Raw genomic sequence first — 23,686 nt, forward strand, 5'->3', positions numbered from 1 at the left:
AGCAATAAAGCTGACAACTTCTGAGCCCCTAACCCTCATGCTGGGAAAAAAATGTATTGCAGGTCTTCTCTGGGAGTTGAAAAATAATTCCTCTTACCTTGTGCCAATTGGTAATTTTCCACCTATTTTACTAAAACGATTTTTCTTTTAGATCTTTTGGGAAGTGAGTCTTAGTTATAGGACATCCCATGCATTTAGTGATGTTTAATACATTGTACAAATTTAATTTTGTCCACATAACTGTTATTTGCTGAAGAGGGTCAGTGTTCACAGCTCTTTGTGGACAGTTTGGGTATTCAAAACAGCCAGTATTAAAACCATTGTCAGACCAAAACCATTCCTGTCCATCAAGTCAGGCAAGTAAGTTTTTCTAGTGCTTAAACCCTCTTTCAGGAGCTTCAGGGAACAAGGGTGTCAGCTATGATGGATTAGTTTTAGGAGCTCAAACATTCAGTCTGTGTTTAATAAACAGGATTACTGTTCGCTGTTTTTGGAAATTTTTATATTGTACCACAGCTGAGGAGCAATAATTGCCCATGGAACATTCACTGAATCTAGACTTCAGTATAATTTATGATCAAACAAAGCCTAGTTCAAAAAGTTTAAAAGTTGCAGTTTTTCAGAAATTATTATTATTTAGAATAATTAATTATTATTTAGAATATAATGTAGAATATTTACACAGGTCATCTGGCAGTTTCATATTTCAGTGTTCAATCGTAACAACAGCACTAAAGTCTTAAACTGTTAAAAGATAAAATCATCCATGCTATGGTTTCCCACATCCTAAACATCAGTTTAGTTAAGTAATCTCCTTTTGTGCAAGCCAGACTGATGCACGGCATCATGCATTATGCGCTATTCTTGGCCACACCCTGTAGCATTGTGGGGGGAAGCAGCTAGAGGCTAAATCATGGAATTGGTTAAAAAGCAGATATATATTAAAGAGGCCATCTGTCGTTTCAATCTCTTCTGTTTGTAATGCAATTTAACATTGATAAGCATAAAGAAGCAAAGTATAGAGAGAGTGAGGTACATCTGCCTCAAGCAATAAAGCTGGCAAGTCTGAAGAAAATTGAATAAATTCTTGCTCGTTTCTCTTGCATTTACAAGCTGAGGGGTAGTGATACATCTTCAAATGACAGACAAAACTGTCTATGGTGGAAGACACTTCCTGTTTAAATCTAAAGCCTTCAAGTCATCATCATCTAAAGTTCTCTTCACAAAAAAGAAAATGATATAGAAAGAATGAGGGCATTTTTAGAGCAAAAAAACTGAGCACCTGTGACAGTTGTAGAAAATAGTGACACGTGTGTATCAGTACAGGTCACAGAGAAAAATACTTTAGGAGTTGAAAACTTGTAGAATATGTTTCTCTCCCACAAATACAACACAACAGTTGCACCTTCTCAAGTTCTTTATTGTAGGTGCACAGATTCTATTCTACAAATCACAAATTCAGAAACTCATATGCTCACATTTTTGCTACAGAAAACCTTGGTTTCTGAAAGAATTGTACAGGCCTATACGCCATACAAAGCGATACACAGGCATCATTATTTGTAACCACTATTCATGAGCAAAATTTATAAATGATAACAGATTTGACTGGATTATAATGAAAAACCATAGGCTTTGCTTGACCATTAAAAACAGCTTTTTGTGTGGGAGTAAAATGAAGAGACACGCAATAAAGATCCTTAAAATTTTACAACAAACTGGATAAAGCAATCAAGTTCATAAAATAACTCCAGTACAGAGAAAGAAACAGAAAAATAAAATCGCAACAGTTTTGAAAGTTATTAAAACATTTCCAGCCGACAAGAGCTGCAGATCAGCTGGCAGCATCATGTCTGTGTCCACCTGAGCGTCGGAGGAACGTGATGTTTAACGAGCTTTTATTACCTGCTGTAATCAGCTGTTCCACTTGTTTTGGAGAGGAGGAGACCGACTTCAGCTCTGTGTAAAAACTTCCTGACTGATGAAAACTATTTTGGACCCAGTATTTAGCGCAACTCCATCAGCTGTTCGCTGTAAACACGCCGCTGCAGCTGGCTGCTATTTCCAGTAGCTTACAATTAACGCCGACGTACGATCGACGTACGATCTCAAGGCGGACATCGGCGAGACTTGTGTGGCTATTTGACTGCTGATTGTGATTTATTGGTTTGCAAACAACGTTGGAAAAGAGAGGAGCAGTCATAGAAAAACCCAGACATGCTCGAGTTAAAGACATTAGTCTCTACTCGCCCATTCAGAAAAGGCAAGCCCCATCTCCCCAAAGCACCAGTACTTTCAGAAAGTACTACCCCCTGAGCAGGGAGTTTTTGGGGGGTAAAATAAAGACCCTAGAACAAAATTTTGACCCTGGTCCTTTCGGTGGAGTTCCTACAAAGGTTCCTAATTCAGGGGTATAGTTTCTTTGGTCGAAACGCTATGACTATGACTCTCCTGGCTTTCCTGGCCAGGGAGTCAGAAATGGCATGGATGGCAAGCCCAGCTCCTCGCTTTCAAAGCCGCCCAGCGTTCCTGAGATTGAGCTCCCCTGCGTCATAGAGACAGAGCAGCCCAGTCCTCCTGTGCTGTCACCAGCATCCAGTCCTGTGATCCTGTCGGTAGCCCGACAGACTGCTGCTCCACGTGTATAGTCGGTGGTCCGACGGACTTGCCCTCACTGTCGCCCCCCCCGGGCGACCTACTGACCTGTCCGGTCCCTCTGACCTGTTTGCCTGTTTGGCCAGTCTCAGGGTTGACCCCCTTACCTGTAGTGTTCTCCTGAACTGTTTTGCCTGTTGGGTCCCCCTGACCTGCTCAGCCTGCTGGTCAAACCCCCAGGACAACCTCCAGGTCATCCCCCTGAACTGTTCAGCCCCCTATTCAGCCCTCTAGCCGCCCGCCAGAGTCTCTCTATCTGGCCTCATTCCGTCTTTTCTGCCCCTGACCGCTCTATTTTGTTTTTTCTGTCCCTTGTCTCTGGCGCTCCTCCTGTCCTCCCTCCCCCCACCTGACAATGTAGTGCAAAAGTGAGAGCGAGAAGTTTGGTAAATGGACTGTACTGATGGCAGAGCCTATCATGCGAGGTGCCAGCCACACATCAGAAAGAAACTAATCATTCACACGAACTCATACATCGATGGCACAGCCCTCTGGAGTAATTTGGGGTTCAGTATCTAGCCCAACAACACTTCAACATGCAAGCAACCCGTTTTACCTCTAAGTCACAGCCGCCCCTCTTTGCAACTTCTAAAGTCCTTTTCTCTGTTACTTCAGATTCACTGATACACATGTGTGACTATTTCCTGCAACTACAAATTCCGCTCCCATAAGTGCTCAGTTGTTTTTCTCCAAAAATACCTTCACAGAAAGGGACATACTAGAGAAGCTAAACATAAGAATAATGGAAAAATTGTAGAAAATTCTATAACAAAACAAGACAATGAAATAATGAGGAGAGAAGCACAAAAAAAATGAAGGCGAAGAAGCTTGGTTTTTCCTTCCCAGATTTGCGGCTTCAAACTGTGGTAATAGGCAAATTCAATCCAATTCAATTCCAATTCAGTCTTGTTTAATTAAGCTTGGCATAATGGAACTTCTTTTGCCTTTGTCCTAGGGCTCTTACAAATACAGTAGACCAAGTTGTCCCGTACGGCCACAATGAATAGGGACCCTCGTAGGAAGGTAAGAACTTCCATACTTGCATGCACCCTGGTGCCTTCAGTCAGGTATACTACTTCATCACCAATTTGGTAATAGAATTGGTGGGCGTTCTTATCATTCTGTCATCTGCCACGCTCGTCAAAGTTTTCCATAGCCTCCTGTAAATTGGTGTGAGAGCTCTTGTTGTTCTCTGACCTGAATTACATAATGTGGAGGAATGTTTTGGGTGTCATTGTTGGGTGGCAAATCAGCAACCATTTTGACAGGCTCAGTTATTTCCAACCCAGAAACATCATATTGGGCATCAGGCCCAGGTTTTCTGTAGGGTGGTATTAAAGCACACCACATGACTTTTTCTACGATTCCAAAAAGTTTACATATCCTCTGGAACACAGCTGATTGAGTCAAAGCTAATGCCCAAGTAACTGTGCAGAGATTGTGGGGCTCCATAGTCTTTCAGTCACTGTTGAAGCCTGTTCACTGGGAACAGGACAGGCTTTCACCCACTTAATGAAGTAATGAAGTGGTTGTCCCTCTTCATCTTATTTAATGACCCATCATGTTGACTGCGATTCATTCCATGAGGCCCTGACTCGCATGAGCCCATAGCAGCTTGAGGGGTTTTCTTAGGATGAGCCTATGTGGCACAACTGGTGCAATGTGAGTGACATTGTCCTTTGTGTTGTACCAATAGTATCTGGTCTTAAGGTGCATTTGTGTCCCCTCCACCCTGAAGTGGCCACACACTGGATGAGGTGCGGTACATGCAGGGTAGCATGTCTTGGAGAGAAGTAATGAAGTTACTTGTTATTATTGATGTTAGAATTTAATTTATAGGCATATTAAGCAATAACCACCAATAACTGGATTCTCAGGTGGTAAGTAATGTAATGATAATAATGATAATGGAGATGAGAGTTTACAAAACTTTGAGATTCATTTTGAGAATGTGTAATAGGGTAAGAGATCAGGTTTATCTCCTTTGCCTTTTCCCCTAAAAAGATAATTTGTACAGTAGTTTTTCCCTTATGTAACTACAGGCAATGCTGAACCATCATTTCACTGATTTGAAAACAGGATTCAACAGGGCTGAGATCATCAGGCAAAATAGAAATATAGACCTGTATGTCATTTGCGTAACATTTGAAACAATTACCATGTTTTTCTGTGAAGGTCATCCAGGTGATAGTTATCCAAGGAAGGTACAAATCACATGCAACTGGACATGGTTGAAGATGAAAGATGTTTCATCCCTCATTCAAGGGACTTGGTGGGGAATCTCAGCAATTTAATCTCTGTGAGGTCAAGATGATCGATACAGCTGGTTTGTCAGTGTTCCTGGTTGTTGTAACAGAAGCCATTATGGTTGTTGGAGCTACCTGAGGCCACATCTAAACAACCATCGTTGGCATCCTCATCTGAGGCCAAAAGTGAAAGTTTGTTTAGTTTCCTGTGAAGTGATGAAAGGACAGCATTATAAGTGGTGGATAGAGTGGTGTCGCAGACCCTCTTCCCTTTTAAGCAACGGTTTTTCAACCCGGGTGTAAATGGCTTCCTTGACACCTCTTTAAACCATCCATACTCTCTCTCTAAAATGTGAATCTGGTATCAATTGATTCCATAAACTACAAAGTGATTACATGCAATCAAACTATGCAAACATTGGCTGTAAACACAGTTATTTTAATTTGTGACTTATTCATTGAGAAGACAGGTGACCATTCCAAGTTTTGAACCCAAAAGCTGACAGATACAGTATGTAAGTTTTAAGGTGACTTGCTGAACACAAAGAAAATGTGCAGGGATTGGAGCAGGAAGGTAGTTTCCACAGAGATGTTCTGAGAGGTGACTGACAGGCTTGATAGCAGGTGAGTGAATGAATGTTTCCTGGGACAGAGAACAGAGCGAATGAGCAAGGCAACAAGTTGGCAGGCAAGCAGGCAGAAATTAGCATGTTATCAAAAAGCAGGTTTCTCAAAAACAGGTTCAGAAAGGCTGGAGTGTCAGGAGACACACGGCAGATGACTCAATGATCCGGACTGGATATCCTCCTTGAGTATGGCAGGATTGGATCAAGTGGTTGATTGGAATGATCCGCACGTGTGTCAAGGTGCCAATACCGGGAGCAAGGCAATTTTATTTGTATAGCACATTTCAACAACAAGTAAATCCAAAATGCTTTACATAAAACATGAAAGCATTATAGGGAAATTTTAAAAATGCTTTGAAATACAATTTTTTAAAGGTGATAAAACATTTTTTAAATATTTAAAAAGAAGATAAGTTTAAGTTATTAATCTACAAACATTTTTGATAAAAAAAAAACTGCCCTCCAGATAGAATATAGATGGATGGAATCAAATTGTGTCATGCTCTTTGAACTGATTTTAAGTGGACACAGGGACAACACATATTCTGTACCTCATATGGGGGCACTGATGGCTTTTCAAATGTTTGGAATTTTGTCTGTGAAGAAGGAGGTCACTTCATTGCAGGCCCTGGTGGATAGAAGTTCAGAGGCTACACACACAGGAGGGTTGGTTAGCCTGTCAACAGTGGCAAACAAGGCATGTGCATTATTATTGTTGTTGGTGATGATGTCAGAGAAGAAGGACCACCTTGCATTTCTCAATTCTAAGTTAATGCAATAAATGCAAAGTCTCTCTTTATAGATGTCAAAGTGAACCTGGAGATTAGTTTTTGCCACATTTTCAGCTTTTTGTTCAACTTTTAATTTCTTACCAGTGTGGCATTTCTCTTTTCTTACCAGAGACCACCTACATCTTAGTGGGCCCAATGGCATCAACAACAGCGGGATTCCAAAATCCAATGTAAAATGTAGTTTTACAGTTTTCAGACGAGCTGGGGTGCGACGACGGTTGGCATAGTGGGCATGATGCCAAGTCTGAGGACAGCGGCGGATGTAGGCTTGGATGGAGGGCACTGTGACATCTCTCCCTCTCCTGGAATGGAAACCAAAATGGTGACAAAGCTGTGGCTTAGGGCCCAGGGGACCATTACCTGGGTCAGGATGATTCTGGAGGGCAGCTTGACTTCCCGCTTTATGTTCCAAATTATAGCTCCTATGATGCAGTTTGTCGGCACAATGGTGTCAGAGGTTGGGCCACAACTGCCCTTCTTATCAAAGATGCGGGACAGGGAATCAGGCTTGATGTTCCATGAGTCGGACCTGTAGGTGAGAGAGAAGTTGAATCGACTAAAGAACAATGCACTCTTGGCTTGATGGGAGGTGAGGCATGAGCTGCCCGGATATACAGTCCTCCAGGTTCTTGTGGTCAGTCCAAACCGTAAACGACTAATCAGTCCCCTCCAGCAACTGCCGGCACTCTTCCAGACAAAACAATATGCCCAACAAATCCCTCAGCGAGTCATTTACAAGACATTGAAAAACCGCTGGTTCATTAATCAACCCAAAAGGCATAACTAACAAGTAGTATGGGAGTAATGAAACCTGTTTTCCACTCAGCCCCCTGCAAGATCTGAACCAGGTTATAAGTGTTCTATAGATCCAAAGTGTGGCTCGGACCTAGATATGCTTTAGAGGTGGCTGCTGGGAAGAGTTACACTGGGCAGCAGGTCAATTGTGAAATCATATGTGAGGAGAAAGAAATAGTGCCTGCTGCTTGCTAAATACTGTACTTCTTTTAAATCCTGATGTTCAGCAGAGACATGGGACAAGTCAGGAGACTCAGATGGAGGAAGCTGGCATCTCATGGACTGAGGTAGAGCAGATTTAAGACATGCAGACTCATCTCTTCCTGGTGTTTGTCGGAAACACATTAATGGTTTATTTAATAATGTTTTTTTCCATTTTTAACTCGCAAATTTGGTGAAGAGCAAATTACGACATGTTTAGGACTTGAGACTTGATTTTGTACCTTGTACCTTGACTTGGGACTTGTTGGTCTGGAGTTAAGACTTGACTCGGACTTGCCTGTCTCAACTTGAGACTGACTTGTGACTTGTAAACGATAACTTGTGGTTAGCGGTGATAACTCACCTCTGGCCAGGAGACATACAGTAGATGACTACAATCCGCTGGGGAGTAAATGTCATCCTTAAGTATGGCAGGATTGTGTGAAGTAGTTCATTGGCATAATCAGCAGGTATGTCAAGATCCCAGCCTGAGGAGTAGCAGCACAAGGGATTGCAACAGGAAATGCTGTTAAATCGCCTCAGTGGATCCAAAAAGAAACATAATGGAAAATCATTCAGTTAAAAGAAACCAAAAAAATAGAGCACTTGTATTAAGCTTGACTAATTTGATATCTTAAGAAGTTTGAAAAGGTAAGATGGGAAATCACTGTAGTGGGTGGACAAAACAAGACATACCTGTATCAATAGCATGTCATGGAGTGCATGCATTTGCAAAATTGAATCATTATAGTTATCTTCACTATACATTCAGATAAGCCTGCCTTCCTGCTGTGATGACTAGTAGTTTCTCTAAATTTATGGTAAGCGCTGTCAAATCCTTGGCTCAGGGGATGAATGCGCCCCTGTATAATTTTCCGAATTGAGTGAAGGACTTTTCCTTCACTCAAAGGCTTTTGGTACAACAGGCTGATAGAACTGAGAACATCACATGGAAAAAACTGAATTGAAATCTACGATATGTGAATTATGGTTGTTCTGGATTACGTGTGTTGAGAAAATCATTGGCACATGTATTCAGGCAGGCATAAAAATAAAGTCATGCAAACAAAACATGTCCTATAGCTATACACACACACACACACACACACACAATACAAATTATGTTTCTTTCCTTCAATGTGAATAAAAAAAGGTTAAGGGTCTTAGAACAAATGAGAAGAGGGGAAGATGTATAAAAAGAAACAGATGTAATTTTAACCAGGGAGTCTTAACTCTGGGCAATGCGCGATGTAATGGGGCTAAGCAGGGGCTTTGCACAGTGATCCACATGGTGTGTGGCTTTATGAGAGGGCAGATGGTACCACTCAAGCAGGAAGTGATTGACATAATGACATGGCCGACTGTGGAATGTTGGTATGTGTGTACTGAATGAATATAAGGGTGTCTGTGTGTCTAAAAATGTGTCCTCAAAGTGGATTCAAAGAAATATCTTATTTTCATTAAACGCTGTTATTCTTATATGTATGTGCGTGTGTGCATGTGTGATGTCCAGGAATTGCACTCTGTTTTGTCTATATGTCGACACATCAAGTAATAGCTGATGTAAGGCAAAGGCCAGTCTCATCTCACTGATCATGCATGAATAACCACACACTCTGAACTCGACCAGGTTATATCTCACCGTACACCGGAGCTCCATTTCTAACTACCTAAACGTCTGTGCGTCATCTGCAAGATAACAGAGAAAACACATGGAGGAGGACTCCACTTGTAGCCCGTTATGATAAATGGAGGTAATTATTTTCTTCTATTCTAGGGAGAACCTCAATAACTGCTGGGGAGAAAAGGCTCACTTGGCGGTCATATGCAGAGAAGAGGGGCTATAATGTCTGGAGTGACATAATTTGTTATCACATGGGTACCAAAGTGGGGTGCACACAGTAATAGAGAGTTGAGTCAATTTTTCTCATCTGATATCTCAAGAAGGAGGCTGGGTCACTTAGAAGGTTTACGCGGGGTGTTCTGCAATCAAGAGTGTCCATCAGCGGGTACATTTGTCCTGTCTAAGTGCCCTTGAGCGTGACACAATCCCTCCACTTCCTTGGTAAGTGGGTTTCCATGTTTTGACACAGTGGAAATGCGGGAAATAAAATAAAAGATCTAAATATCACAAAACTTTTATTTACGCTTGGCTGAGATGGAAAAGTTGCAAAGTGCTATGGAAACATATTTTGCAAATAAACCAAGCTGTATATGAAACAGGTGTCTTATTTGTCCGGCGCTTGTGGCTCAGGAGGTAGCGGGAAGTCATCCACTAATTAGAAGGTAGGTGGTTCTCCTCCGCCTCCTACGTTCTACATGTTGAAGATACTGAACCCCAAATGAGTCCAGATTGGGGTGTGTGTGTGTGTGTGTGTGTGTGTGTGTGTGTGTGTGTGTGTGTGTGTGTGTGTGTGTGTGTGTGTGTGTGTGTGTGTGTGTGTTTCGTTTCTGCTTCTAATAAATGACATCGCATGGCAGCCTCTGCCATAAGTGTATGAATGGGTGGAATGGTGACTTGAAGAGCGCTTTCAATGGTCGACACTTGCTGCTTTTTTTTTTTTTACCTACAGAAGTTTTTAGGAATTTGGTTAAAATTTACATTACATTTGGAAGGAAACTTGACTATTATGAGTCAGTCTGGAAAAGACCCCTAGTTTGATGCCTAAAATTGAAAAGTAAGAGGGTGATACTTACTTTGCACTTACAGTTTGTGATTATAATCATCTGTGAAATATACCATGCTTGTCTGTGTATCCTAGTTAAAGGTCATTACTAATCAAACATAGATTGGTATTTTCCATTCAATCACTAGAGTGAAACTTTTTAATTATATCACATCTGTGTGTTATGACCAAATTATTAAGCACGTTACAGACTTTATTTTTCATATTTACTAATTTTTACTTTAAAATGAGATGTCAGTTGGGCTTTACCAGTTGTTTATTACTCTGATACTGTAGATGGCTGCTTTTCACACACATCAGAGTAAAAATATATTTAAAATATATTTAAAATAATGACTGACAACTGGGTAAGTTTTTGTCTCTTAAATTATTTTAAAAAAAACTTTTAAGATACAAAATAAATATTTTTTTGGACCTAAATGATTTATTGACTCTTATTGAATCTACTGGTGTTACTAATACACTCAACTTTTTTCAAAAATAGTCTTAGCACGGGTCTTTCAGCAACCAACAAGTGAGACAAGAATTTACTAAGAATGTACAAACTTGTTACAAAAATGTGTGATTTTGTTGTTCACAAAACTGTTTGTGAATGGTTTGAAGGAGATCTTACAATCAACCCACTAATAAATATTTGACTTGTCATGTCATAACTATCTTTTGATTACCTCCATTACATCTCTCTACTAAACCTCAAATACACAACTTTATAACAGAACAGACAAGTTTAAAACTATGGTTTTATTTTTAAAGTATACATTTTTTGCACTTGCATTTGTCATAATCTTATAAGCATATTTTCTATACGTGTCTATTAGACTTTTTTTTGTAAATGTGTCCTGAATTGATGAAGATATCCCTTGTGATGAGATGTTTACATTTCTATTTTTGAAATTTTCCAGTGCGCTATCCTGTGTAATAAAACAATCCTGTCTTTTTCTTTTTTGCATCACATGCTAACCTTTTCTCTCAAATATTGTTTACAAATCTGTCAAAATCTGTGTTAGTGAGCACTTGTTGTGATAATCCATCCACCTCACAGGTGTGGCATATCAAGATCAGACAGCATGGGTATTGCACATCTGTGCCTTAGGCTGGCCACAATAGAAGGCCACTTGAAAATGTGCAGTTCCATCACACAGCACAATGCCACAGATGTCACAAGTTTTGAGGGAGCGTGCAATTGGCATGCTGACTACAGGAATGTCCACCAGACCTGTTGCCCGTGAGTTGAATGTTCATTTCTCTACCATCAGCCGTGTCTAAAGGCATTTCAGAGAATTTGGCAGTATATCCAACTGGCCTCACAACCGCAGACCATGTGTAATGACACCAGCCCAGGACCTCCACATCCAGCATCTTCACCTCCAGGATCATCTGAGACCAGCCACCCGGACAGCTGCTGCAACAATCGGTTTACATAACCAAAGAATTTTTGCACAAACTGTCAGGAACCGTCTCAGGGAAGCTCATCTGCATGCTCATTGTTCTCATCGGAGTCTCGACCTTACTGCAACTTCGCACAGCCATTGAAGAGGACTGGACCAACATTCCACAGGCCACAATCAACAACCTGATCATCTCTATGCAAAGGAGATGTGTTGCACTGCATGAGGCAAATGGTGGTAACACCAGATACTGATTGGTTTCTGGTCCCCTTCGGACACTGCACATTTTCGAGTGGCTTTTTATTGTGGCCAGCCTAAGGCACACCTGTGCAATACCCATGCTGTCTGATCCTCTCCTTATTCACATCCATCCACCCTCTTTTCCCTCCTTTCATCACCTCTTATTCAATCCATGTGAATACTTGTCTTAACTCTAATTTTCTAGGTAATGTTAGTCTTCTACTCTTGTTATATATCCATCCCAGACCCAACTATTAACAGACAACTTCCTTCCCCATCAACATCCAATAACTGCAGATGCAAATTAGGGACTGCAGAAGCGAATTAGCTTGACGCTATAATTTGGTACAGTGCATCAAACGGAAATGTTTCTTTTTTTTTTTTATTGTAGGCTGTCCCTCTTAATTAAATATATTAAATAAATAAATACTTACATTTCATTAAACCTTTAAAACCATCTTTGTGGCATGGTTCTTCCTAGTGAACATGAAGTCTGTCAGATACCAGGTCCGAAACCCTAAAGCAGATCGACACATTACGTAGGTTTTAAGGTGATTTATTGAACACAAAAAGAACGTGCAGGGATTAGGGCAGGCAGGTGGGTTCCACAGAGAGACATGCAGGCAAAACTATGAGGTTAGGAAAAAGTTTTTCAAAAACTGGTTCAGATAGGCTGGAGTGTTGGGAGACACAGGTCAGATGACTCAGCAATCCGGTAGAGACTGAATGTCCTTCTTAAGTACTATATGTCCTCCAGTACTCCAGACGTATTGCAGGATTGTTTCAGATGGTCAATTGAAATGATCAGCAGACGAGACAGAGAGGAAGAGACAAAGACCAAAATGCAACAGGCATCCAGCATTCATACAAAGTGAGAAATAAAATCAAAACACTTTCACTCACATACAGGTGTCAAGGCCCTGATAGCAATTCAGGTGAGAAACATGGAAGGATGGGTAAACCTGAAGAGTGCGGGTGAAGCTTGAGGCGGACTACAGCAGGGTTGATTATTTTCTAAATGACAAATGGGCCAATGAATCGGGGTGACAACTTTCTGGAATTGGTTTTTAATGGTAAATCTTTATTAGAAAGTCATATCTTGTCACCCGCTGTGTAGTTGGGAGCTTGGTGTGACGACAGTTGGCATAGTGTTGGTACTGCTCTGAAGGATCTCTGGAAAGAATATTAAAGTCATTGAGGTAGACACTGAGAAACTGCTGGTGCATTATTCAACCCAAAATGCATTGCCACATACTCAAAGCGTCCTATGGGAGTGCTGAAGCTTCTTTTCCATTTATCCACCCCATGGATCCAAATCACGCGGTCGTCATTCCGTAGATCCAACTTGGTGAAGAGTATGGCACCTTGAGTAAAGTCAAAAGCGGTTGACATTAGAGGCACAGGATATTTATTTTTTACCTTGATGTTGTTCCATGGAAACTGATGCATGGTCAGAGACTCCTAACTGCCCAGTTAGAAAGCATAAGTGATTGTGAATCAGTGTCACGTGTTTTGGTGCAAATAAAAGTGACAACAGGTGCACTGGAGAGGCAGTCCATCCTGACTGATTGTTCTCTAGTTTTCCCATGCAGTCCATCTCCTCCAGCTTGGCTCGTCTCCCAGCCCAGTTTCACAAGCATGAAGGAGATACCAGGAGATGGGCGGTGGCACGAGGAGAGCTGGACTGGGCTGCAGAAGGGCATCAACCCGGCATCAAGACTGGTATGTACTCCTTTGTGCAAGGAGTCAGAGGACCACTATCAGAGACCTACAAAATGACCTTCAGCGGGCTAATTGTGTGCGCGTTTCTGTCAGAACTGTCAGAAACAGACTCCATGAGGGTGGCATTGGGGCTCAGTGCCCTTTAGTGGGGTCTTTGTTCACAGCCCAGCACAGTGCAGATCAATTGGCATACACCAGAGAACAACAGAATTGGTACATCTTCCATTGGCAGTGCTCTTCACAGATTCACAGGTTCACACTGAACACGTGATGGATGTGAATGAGTGTGGAGACGCTGTGGTGAACTTGAAATACTGCCTGCAATATCATCTAGTATGACCGGTTTGGAGGTGGGTCAGTGATATGGGTGGGCATATCTTTGGAGGGTCACACAGACCTCCACGTGCGCCAATGGTACCCTGACTGCTTTTAGATACTGGGAGGAACTCTTCAGAGCCATTGCCAGTCCTTACACTGGTGCAGTGCGCCCTGGGTTCCTCCTGGTGCAGGACAATGCCAGGCTTCATGTGGCCAGACTGTGTAGGCAGTTCCTGGATGACGAAGGCATTGATGCCATTGACACGCCCTCACGTTCCCCAGAACCTAAATCCAAATGAGAACCTCTGGGATGTTATGTTTCGGTGCATCCGACTGTCAAGGAGCTCACTGAAGCCCTGATCCAGGTCTGGGAAGAGATCTTCCAGGACACCATCCACCGTCTGATCGAGAGCATGCCCAGACATTGTTGGATGCATGCAGGCACGTGGGGGCCATACACATTGCTAATTCACATTATGAACTGCTGTGATGAAAGTCACACAAGTTGGATCAATGTGATTTAAACTTTTTTTATTTTGACTTTCGCTGTGATTTTGAATACAGCCCTCAATCGGTTGGTGATTTTGGTTTCCATTGACTGTAGTAACATAATTTTGTTCTCAACAAATTATACAATGAGCATTAAAAATTTTTTAACTTTGAACTATTTCGTTAATCAAGATCTGATGTGTGATTTAAGTGTTCCCTTCCCTTCCCTTTGAGCAATGTAGTATCTATTATGCAACAACAATGACAGTTGCTATAATTTCAAACGATTTTAATAACATTAAATAAAAAGTATAATGTTAGTGTAATATCAATATATTTAAAGGACATTTTCTTTGGATTGTCTGCCTACAGATACAATGTGTTGCATTTCAACAACTTATCAGTTGAGATTCAACAATTCAGTTTATTCACAAATAAAACTGTGATCAGATATTAAACCAATGTGGTTAAGGTTTGATTAGGCTTATGTTAGTGTATGCATTATAATTTCAGATAATAGTAGGTCTATGCCTACTTTCAGATAGATAGAATAATTCCAGTTGGATAATACTGCAGTTTCCTTTTGTTTTTCCTTCATTAAATCCTTGTGCAACAAAAATGTTCTATATGGAGGTCAGTCTTTCATTTGTTAATGCTTATTATTAATTCTTCATTAATATTACCATTCATGCATAACAACGACTTCATCATTTGAAAGTTTGCTCGTTAACCTTTTTAATGTCCCGTCCAATCCAGGCTGTGATTAGTCTGATCACAAAATGTGACAATGACAGTGATTAATAGTGATCAAATGAGCTAATAACGTCATGAATGTGACATGTCCCCCCCACTTTTACCCGGCGATTTCGGAGTTGGCTCATAACCAGGCGGTTTGAATGACTAATCAATCACACACTCCGCATCAGACATGATTAAACGGTTGAAACAAGGACAAAAATCATGTAGGCCTATAGAAAACATGTGACACAAGGCAAAGGTGGTGCTGAAAACTTAAGGGAGAAAAAAAAAATAGAGTTCGCTGCAGGCATGTGCAGCAAAGTGCGTCAATATTATGTTTCTTTTGTGCTACTGTTACTTATAGCCTACCTGAAGACAGCAGTGAGGACTCCTGCTGCAGGGTGGGTAGTAACTTTTTACAAATTATGCAAATTTGCAAAATAAATAACAAAGTAAAAAGTAATTAGCACCTTCCTTTTTTAAAACTGTACTTTTATTCTTTACTCCAGTGTATTCTTTACTCCAGTAATCTACTTTTTCTTTTTTTTTTTTAGAACGCTACATTTTCCATAACTTCTGTAATCTGCATTTGCTTCATTAACTGAAATGATTCAGGCTGTGTGCGCGCAGTTACGCAGTAAAGCGCTGGTCGGCGCTTGTCACAGTCACAAAGCTGGGCAGATGCAAACATTTAGAAAATCAGGCAAATGTTTTTTCAGTTTAAGGCTTTATTGTTCTAATAATATGACTGAAATCCAGCGCACACCATGGCACTGGTGGCCTGTTAGAAAGCAGACTGCGTCGCTCTTTCAGAAGCCGGCAAGTAAATACTTTCACTTTCCATTAACAGCGTATTAAACATGTATTTACTCTCAGCAGAGCAAATGTAGACTTCACACTATAACATAAGTTAGATGATCTATTGATTCTGATTCTAACAGTATCCTATATTCTGTTGTTGAAAAGAGCATCGCTTTCTGTTGATGGATATTAGCATCTTTTTTCCCCCCCACTTTGGTTACCATTTGTTTTATAGCGCTGTCCGACAGCGAGTCCATAAACAGAATGTCGCCGTGAAACTAATCTTGGCTTCACTCAGCAGCTACCAGCTGTTATTTATTCAGGAAACAATCATTTTTGAGAAGCAGGGAGAGAGAGAAAATATGGGTGGATAAAACAGTCCTGTTGGCCTTGCATGAACTGTATGTAGGTTTACCTGCTTCAACAATGAGCTGCTCCTGTGTTATTGCCACAATAATATTTTGAGTTTTGAAGATTATTTAGATGCTTTAGGAATAATCGGATTGTATTGGCTTCCTGTGCTATTGCAAAGCATATGGTTTGGTTGGCTACATGTCCGTAAAAAAAAAATAGACACATGCAACAATAGTGTCTAGGCAACAAGCTGATATTTTTAAAGTGATCTTATCAATACCTTCATTGAGATTTAAAAAGGAAAATAACTGTTTTAAAGATAATCAACCAGCAAAGCAAATTGCATTCCCTAGAAATAACCATGTTGCAGCTGTTTCTAACCAGATGAACAGCAAATATATTATTACACTTTTACTTGAGTAGGTTTGTAATTTTTTCCTCTAACTTTTTATGGGAGTAATTGTACTTTTTCTTGAGTAAAGATTAGTACTCTACCCGCCACTGACCAGCGGTACCATTACTAGTGCTGACATGGTGAACATGAGACAGACAGCAGGTAAGATTCATGATGATATGGCTTATTTATTTATTTATTGTATTCAAGGGCTCAGCTGAGTTGATTTCTTTACTATAGGACAGTTAAACAGGTGTTACTAGTTTTAGTATTTTAAAGCCTCATTAAGTTATATACTCTACTTGCATAAAATTCTCAAGAATTCAGGAATATATGCCCCAGAGCCCCAGACAAATGCTTTGTTTGGAGAGTGGGCTGACCAGGGACAAACTCCTGGGCCACTTTTTAAGAAACTTGTGTCCTGAGGTGTGTATGTGTCTCTGCTACGTGTCCATAAACAATTGAAAAGTAGTCAATTGTCACACAGAGACGAGCATCCTGTAGTATTCGAGGAAGAGGACAGAGGTCACAGGAGCAGGAGTAGAAAGAACTTTGGAGGACGAGCTTGTAAGAAGGCTATATTCTAAAAGTCACGTAGTAAAAATACTTTGTTCGGCCAACGGCATGTCATCAGAGTTTGCACTGAAGACAGGTCTGTGTTCACAAACATTTGTTGCAGGGAGAGTCAGGGCCAAGTGAGACAGGAAATCTCACAGGCAGCTCTCAAGTCTAACATTAGGATAACTAAATACATTTGTACTGTGGCTAGCTACTGTAACTAGCAGCTGTTTCATGTTTTTCATGGTATGTAGTCGGTTTTGTTCTAGTTATATTATACTCCATCTCTCTGACCCTCTCCCTCTCCAGTCTATTCTCCATCTTCTGTCACTACAAAGACCCTCTTTCAGCCACACTTAAAAGTACATTCTGATTTCAAGAGTCATTAGAAATGAGCATTTAAGTGCTTTATTTACAAAAAAGCATTTCAGCGTCCCCCCCCCCCAGGTTCAAAGTTGCTCCTACGCCCCTGCATAACTGCCAAGAGAGATGAGAGGAAGAGAGAATGAGGAAGTGCAAGAGAGAACACAAACTGACAGAAGAAAACCAAAACACAACAGGAATCCAGCATTCATGCAAACTGAGAAATAATATCATAACACTTTCACTTACATACAGGTGTCAAGGCAGGGGGATCCTGACAACGTAGTTCCTTTTGTAAACTGAAGCCTAAAGGACACACCAGTTGAAATCACTTACTCATCACAGTGTGCCAAAGCTGCCTGTAGGCCTACTCTCTGCCCTCGCTTTCCTACTGTAACTGATTCTGATTAATTTAAGTTCTTAGTCATTCTTAAGTCTTTCTTCTAACTTTCTTACATTTCCATTCCTCAAATGTCTGGTCCAACACTTCTTATGTGTGCATACAGGACAGAAGTGGGTTAATGAGCAATTTGGTACATTCTTTCTTTGATTTGAAGCTTACCACATAATTATTTTAAGAGGTGATCACCTGAGGTCACATTTCAAAAAGAACATATACAGGTAAACCAGCCTGTTCTCATGCTCAGGCGTCAAATACATGCTTTGGAAAAGCCTTGTCCATTGTACGCGAAACGGCGATTTTGCGTGTATAGTAGACGCCCCCAGGTATGTGTGTAAGAGACGCAACCAGGCCGCCTGTGTACGTGACGCCCCAGGTAGATAGCGATGTATTTGTTTAAGGAGTTGACAGCCCCCCGAGGCAACTTCCCTAACCTCAACCATGGCATTAGTTAGTGCCTAAACCTAAGTCAGTAAATATGTGCATGTCGACCTGCTAGCAAGTAGCGTTAGCCTCCTTTGTGTTGCAACGCTATTGCAATCTGCAGCGTATCATATAGGCCTACATGCAAAATCGCCGTTTTGCGTACAATGGACACGGCTTTTCAAAAGAGTGTAGGTAGGCCTATAGCCTGTGACGCATGAGACGAGATCGGATTGTTAATGGTGTGTTTTTAGGCTCATTAGTCTAATTTATATTTTGTCTTTTAATTTGCCTTTTGAAGAAAGATTAGAATCTTAATTAGATGAAGGCTAATAAATAATAATAATCTCTTTAAAAGGCTGGCGGTTTGATTACATTTGTGTTCAGCCTCTCTCGGTTCAAGGTCGATGCTCATTTATCTGCCTGCTGAGTAACAAGAAGTTTGGACTAGTAATGAATTCTTCTTATAAAAAGATTTTATTTATTTTTTTTTTTTTTACTGTTTAGTAGGCCTATGCATGCGTGTTTAGTGTAAAATAAATGAAGAGGGGATTTGTTTGACCACCGAGTTGCAATTTTAATCAAAACTTCTGCTCTTCAGCCTTTTCTATTGAGTCATCAGTGCTTACATCTTTATCCCCCTGACTAGTCCGACTTTACTGGAAGTTCAAGAAGATCACAATCAAAAGTTTACGTGTTGTAGCTGTGACACACCTTACCTTTTCCCTGCCTCCCTCTGAAGGCCTAGGAGGAGTGTGGATGTGAGGAGAGTCGGCTGTTGCATGCTGAGTGATGACGATAGCCGACATAACTAAACCCACCCACAGTTCATTTAAATGCCCGTGCACGGCTCTCTCCCAACTCGTCACAGTGTCTCCCGCTGCTCTGTATTTATAAGGCGCCCCGGTGTGCGGAAAGGCACAAGCATGCCTCGTCTCTAGAGAGGCAGGACGCGTCGTTGCGACTTGGAGACGTTTTTGGATGAAAGACCTGTGCAGCCGCTGCTGAGGAAGAGACGCGGGAGCGCAGGAGTTTTACCCCAAGTTCACTGCAGCAGGTCGTTGTGACAAGGACCTTGTTCTCAGGGGTGAGTTGTTGTTCGTTTAAATTACCTGTGCTCCCTTTATCTTTTGTTTTCGTTGAAATTTGGGTTGCGCGTTCCCCTGGTGGATTAGAATGTGTAAGCGCTATTATTGAGCATGTAGGTTGCGTTCCTGAACTAACCTGTGGCTAAGACAGGGTGTATTTTATATGAAAAATCTCTTTGTCATCCAGAATATAGGAGTTTTCAGCCTTACTGTTGTTGTTATTTTAAATGTTACCAAATCAGTGTTGATAGAACTTGTTGCTCTGGGAAATACCCAAGAAATTCAGGCTCTGTGGGACCATATCGTGCATTTTTGCCGATTGCATTGAGCAGAGCTGTGCTAAATGGAACCAAACTACACATTTGAATTACTTGCCCTTCCCTGTTTAAGTCCTAAACGTTAACATGTAGAAATGTTGTTTTATGAAAATTAAATTCTGCCATTCGGTTTTCTTTGCATTTTGTGTTTAACTATATTTTGTCTTATATTTAACACATTAAATATTACTGGTAACTGCTTTTCTCTTAACACGCCGTTCTGTAGCTGCTCGTTTGCTGTGACTGGACTTCTATTTACAACAGAAATCAGAGAGAAAGGAAATTCTTGTTCTTGGTGTCAGGGAGTTATTGCAGAAATGCCTCACCATCTGTTTAATTTGCGTTTTTTGCTACCGTGGTGGGCTGGAGAAAACTGTCCTCCAAGTTTGTTTTGTTTGTGGCGACCCCACCTGTTGTGTTTTTGTGTGTTTAATGCATAGCCGACTTAACCGGTTACACATAGGCCTGCTATATTTGAGGTATTAAAACCAACCAGTTGGTTAATAATACCTGCCTAAGTTAATTTGTGGTAGTACAAACCAATAAAGCTGTTAAAGTAGACTTTGACACAGGGCCAAGACGTGGTCGCACAAATGGGAGATAGTGGGAACCAACATTTGGCCCCTGCACGGTTGCTCACTTTGTCTGGTTGATAATTCAGCAGTGATTTTATGGCAGAAAAAGAATTCCTCTTATGTTCAAGTCAAAAGGACTGGGGGGTTTGCCTCCTGAGGACCCTATTGAAAAGAAATCAAATGTTTTAAAATAAAAAGCTTTGAACAGTATGAAAACTTAAAACTAGTTCAGACTTTGTAAGAAAAGGAAATACTTACCACTTAAAAACAAATCAAGAATCAACTGCTAATTAATAGCTAGTTTCTGAATAACCCCGAATTATGATTGTAGATAGGCTAATGAGTAAAAGTACAAATGCACAATGTTTATTTAATACCTGTGAATCCGCATACGTAGCTGAGTTGATGAAAAGTTCCTCAGCTAGAAATGGTATGTAGCCTAACCAATGATCCATCTTTGTTTGATTTAGCTAAAGCGTTGTAGTTAATATAACCATACAATAGAGAATCATCCTACCGAAGCCAGACACTGCAGCATTCTCAAAAAAAGATTTGAATTTTCATATTCAGAGCACATTTCCATCAATATTCATATCCGTTATTGGTAATTTCTCATCTTAGTAGGGTGCAGCTACAAAGAGTTAGGATTAAAGGGCAGCCGATTTAAGTTATTCCTGCGCCCCAGGACAGTTAAGTCAGTATTTATGAACGTGCACCACTTTTTCCTGAAGCCTTGCAGACCTCACCCCCTGAATGTGTGATTTCACTAATATGCAAAGTATCAGTAGATTTGGAGTGGAATTGGTGAACTCGTGGCCAATACAAGAATATATGAACATTTTCGTGTGACTAAGCCTCACTCACTGGGCTCTGGCGAATCTGGTTTTATATCTCAGCGACATCACGCACTCAAGGGCATTCCCTCAGAGATCTGGCTCTTGGAAAGAGTAAGAAAGAAACGTCACTGAACTGTTGAAGGGGAGCAGAGATAACAGAAAGTGGAGTGTGACAACGGGCAGCATTCAGAAGGGCGCTGACCTTGGTGCTGAATGTGGTTCCGAAACACGCCTCGTGCCTGCCCTTGTATACTGACTGCATAGCACGCGCAGAGCAGCTTCAGCCGTGTTTTTGACACACTATAAAAAGTAAAATGACCTATTGTGCAGAATGCCTTTAATGATATCAGAGTATTATTGGATCAATATCGTTGATGTATTAACGTATTAACTACTTTATATACTGCTGGGTAGTTTAAAATATAATAATGAATCATATTTTAGAAACTGATCACATGTTTTTTTTTTCTATTTAAAATATTAATTTGCTCTAACTATAGCTGTTAAATAAATGATTAAAAATTTAATAGAGTAGATTTGATAGTGGAATAGAAGTATACAGTTTGATCAGTTTAAAGTGGAAGTACCACACAATTATACTCAGTAGTTGGTGAAATACTTTCAGGAGTAGAAAAAGCAAGACAGAAGCTCAGCAAAGAAGACTTTTCCAAATGCTGTGCACCTGTTAACATTGTTAGCCCTTGTTTAATTAACTGTACCTAAGCCTATATTTGCCTTTGAGACATTTGATTCTGTGATGCAAATACTGAGATACGAGCAGGTCTGATCAGTTGGATAATAGATTTTTCATTTCCGTGACGACATTTTGCATCTGTAGCTCAACAGGACTGAATTATCTGTGTAACACCATCAATATCACTGTGCTTTAATGACTCATATACCCTCTTTGACTCATATTAAAGCAACACACTAAACAAATCATGCAGTCAAGGTAATTTCCTCTAAAACTAATAGAACTTCTATCCTCCCCCCTCCTTTCTCCTTCTGTTGCTTTTCAGAAACATCCCTGGGGACACACACATACTCGCAAGCACACACACACAATCCCACACAGGCACCATGCAGGAGTCAGAGCCTACAGTGTGCCAGCTGCAGCCCAACATCATCTCAGTGCGTCTTTTCAAGAGGAAGGTTGGTGGTCTGGGCTTTCTGGTGAAGCAGAGGGTGTCCAAGCCACCTGTCATCGTGTCTGACCTCATCCGTGGCGGGGCAGCAGAGGAGTGTGGCCTGGTGCAGGTGGGCGACATTATCTTGGCTGTAAACAACAAGCCCCTGGTGGACCTGTCCTACGAACGAGCCCTGGAGACGCTTAAGAACGTGTCACCCGAGAGCCATGCCGTACTGATCCTCCGTGGGCCTGAGGGCTTCACCACCCACCTGGAGACAACCCTGTCTGGAGATGGCCACCAACGCACAGTGAGGGTCACACGTCCTGCCGTCCCACCCTCAAAGTCCTACGAGCAGTGCTACCCATTCAGCCCTGGGCAGCAGCAGCAGGTTAAGGAGCCTCAGCTTAGGGCCATTGAGAACCTGTCCTCTCCGTCCATTACCCAGTCCCTCTTGCAGAGGGGTGGTGTGCAGGCCCAGGATCCCCTGCTGATGAAGGAGGAGGGGTGTGAAGCTAACCTGTGCAACGGTTTGGAGGAGAACAATGAGCTGCTGAAGGAGATCGAACCAGTGCTGCGCCTCATCAAAAACAGCAAGAAGGAGATCAATGGAGAAGGCCAGAGGAACACTGAGAGAAGGGACGCCGAGATTCAAGTGGCCTGGTAATATATCATGTGATACTACCTCATTGATCCCTTACTTAAAGTGTCTTTGTGCTTGTTCCCATCCAAAGTGAGAGTAGGAGTTAGTGTAGGGGTAGAATTAGAATCTAGGTCAGGGACTCTTCAACAAAGTGGTTATTAGCTGCCACAAGAGCCTACACCTGGTTCTTTGATTGAAAGGAAGTCTGCCCATTTACTTTGCCACCTTGCAGTCCCTTAACTACCTGACCCAGCTGCGTTGCATTAGCTACCACAGACAGGCTCTCATTCATCTAGTATGACTCAGTGTACAGTGCCAAGTAATTACTGTCTGCATGCTCGCTAGCAAACCACAATTAAGATGACACCGCTAACAACTCTCATCATGACGATTTCAGTTGCTATTCTTCAATTACTGAGACAACTGCTTTATGAAGGTACATGTTCTTAGGCAGTTTTTCATACTTTAATTGAAACGTCTTGTCTCTGATCAGGATTTAGGTTACTTAACTACATCTTTGCCTGACAGTGGTTTCAAAGATTTTAGAAAACTGTTAGCATGTATCAGAATGTCATTGCAATCTGCCTTAATTTGAGGAGGTTTTGGTGCAGTTCACATGTGAAAACCTTAGACAGTTGCATTTGCTTCATTAGCAGTGATGTCAGTTCCTGTATTAATGTGACATAGTAGACCCCAATTAGCATACTGCAACACAAAGCTTGTCGCAAACATGTCATTAGGCCATTCTATATCAGCTTGCAAAAGAACAAAACCTCCTCGAAACACTCCCTCTAGCTTATGGAGGTCAGGTGTAGCAGTGTTTCGGCAAGCAAGTAGTTCAGAAGTGTGAAATTGGAAACAATTCTGTATATGTGTGCTCCTTTTTAACATTTAATGTGTAAGACTCGCAA

The 23,686-nt window shown here is 41.2% G+C and overlaps 1 protein-coding gene across 2 annotated transcripts in view; it reads left to right on the forward strand.

The window, feature by feature from the left end:
- Window positions 1–18,943: 18,943 nt before the first annotated feature.
- nos1 (nitric oxide synthase 1 (neuronal)) overlaps window positions 18,944–23,686 on the forward strand; it is a 38,170-nt gene continuing 33,427 nt past the window's right edge. The window contains exons 1-2 of one of the 2 annotated variants that reach the window (XM_046035472.1): window positions 18,944–19,276; window positions 22,025–22,795. In XM_046035472.1, the coding sequence (XP_045891428.1) occupies window positions 22,086–22,795 (710 nt within the window). In that variant the 5' untranslated portion in view covers window positions 18,944–19,276; window positions 22,025–22,085. The remainder of the gene's footprint in view (window positions 19,277–22,024; window positions 22,796–23,686) is intronic. The other variant, XM_046035471.1, reaches the window with a different exon arrangement.

This window comes from Micropterus dolomieu, linkage group LG21 (genome assembly GCF_021292245.1).
Source record: "Micropterus dolomieu isolate WLL.071019.BEF.003 ecotype Adirondacks linkage group LG21, ASM2129224v1, whole genome shotgun sequence".
NCBI classification, from domain to species: domain Eukaryota; kingdom Metazoa; phylum Chordata; class Actinopteri; order Centrarchiformes; family Centrarchidae; genus Micropterus; species Micropterus dolomieu.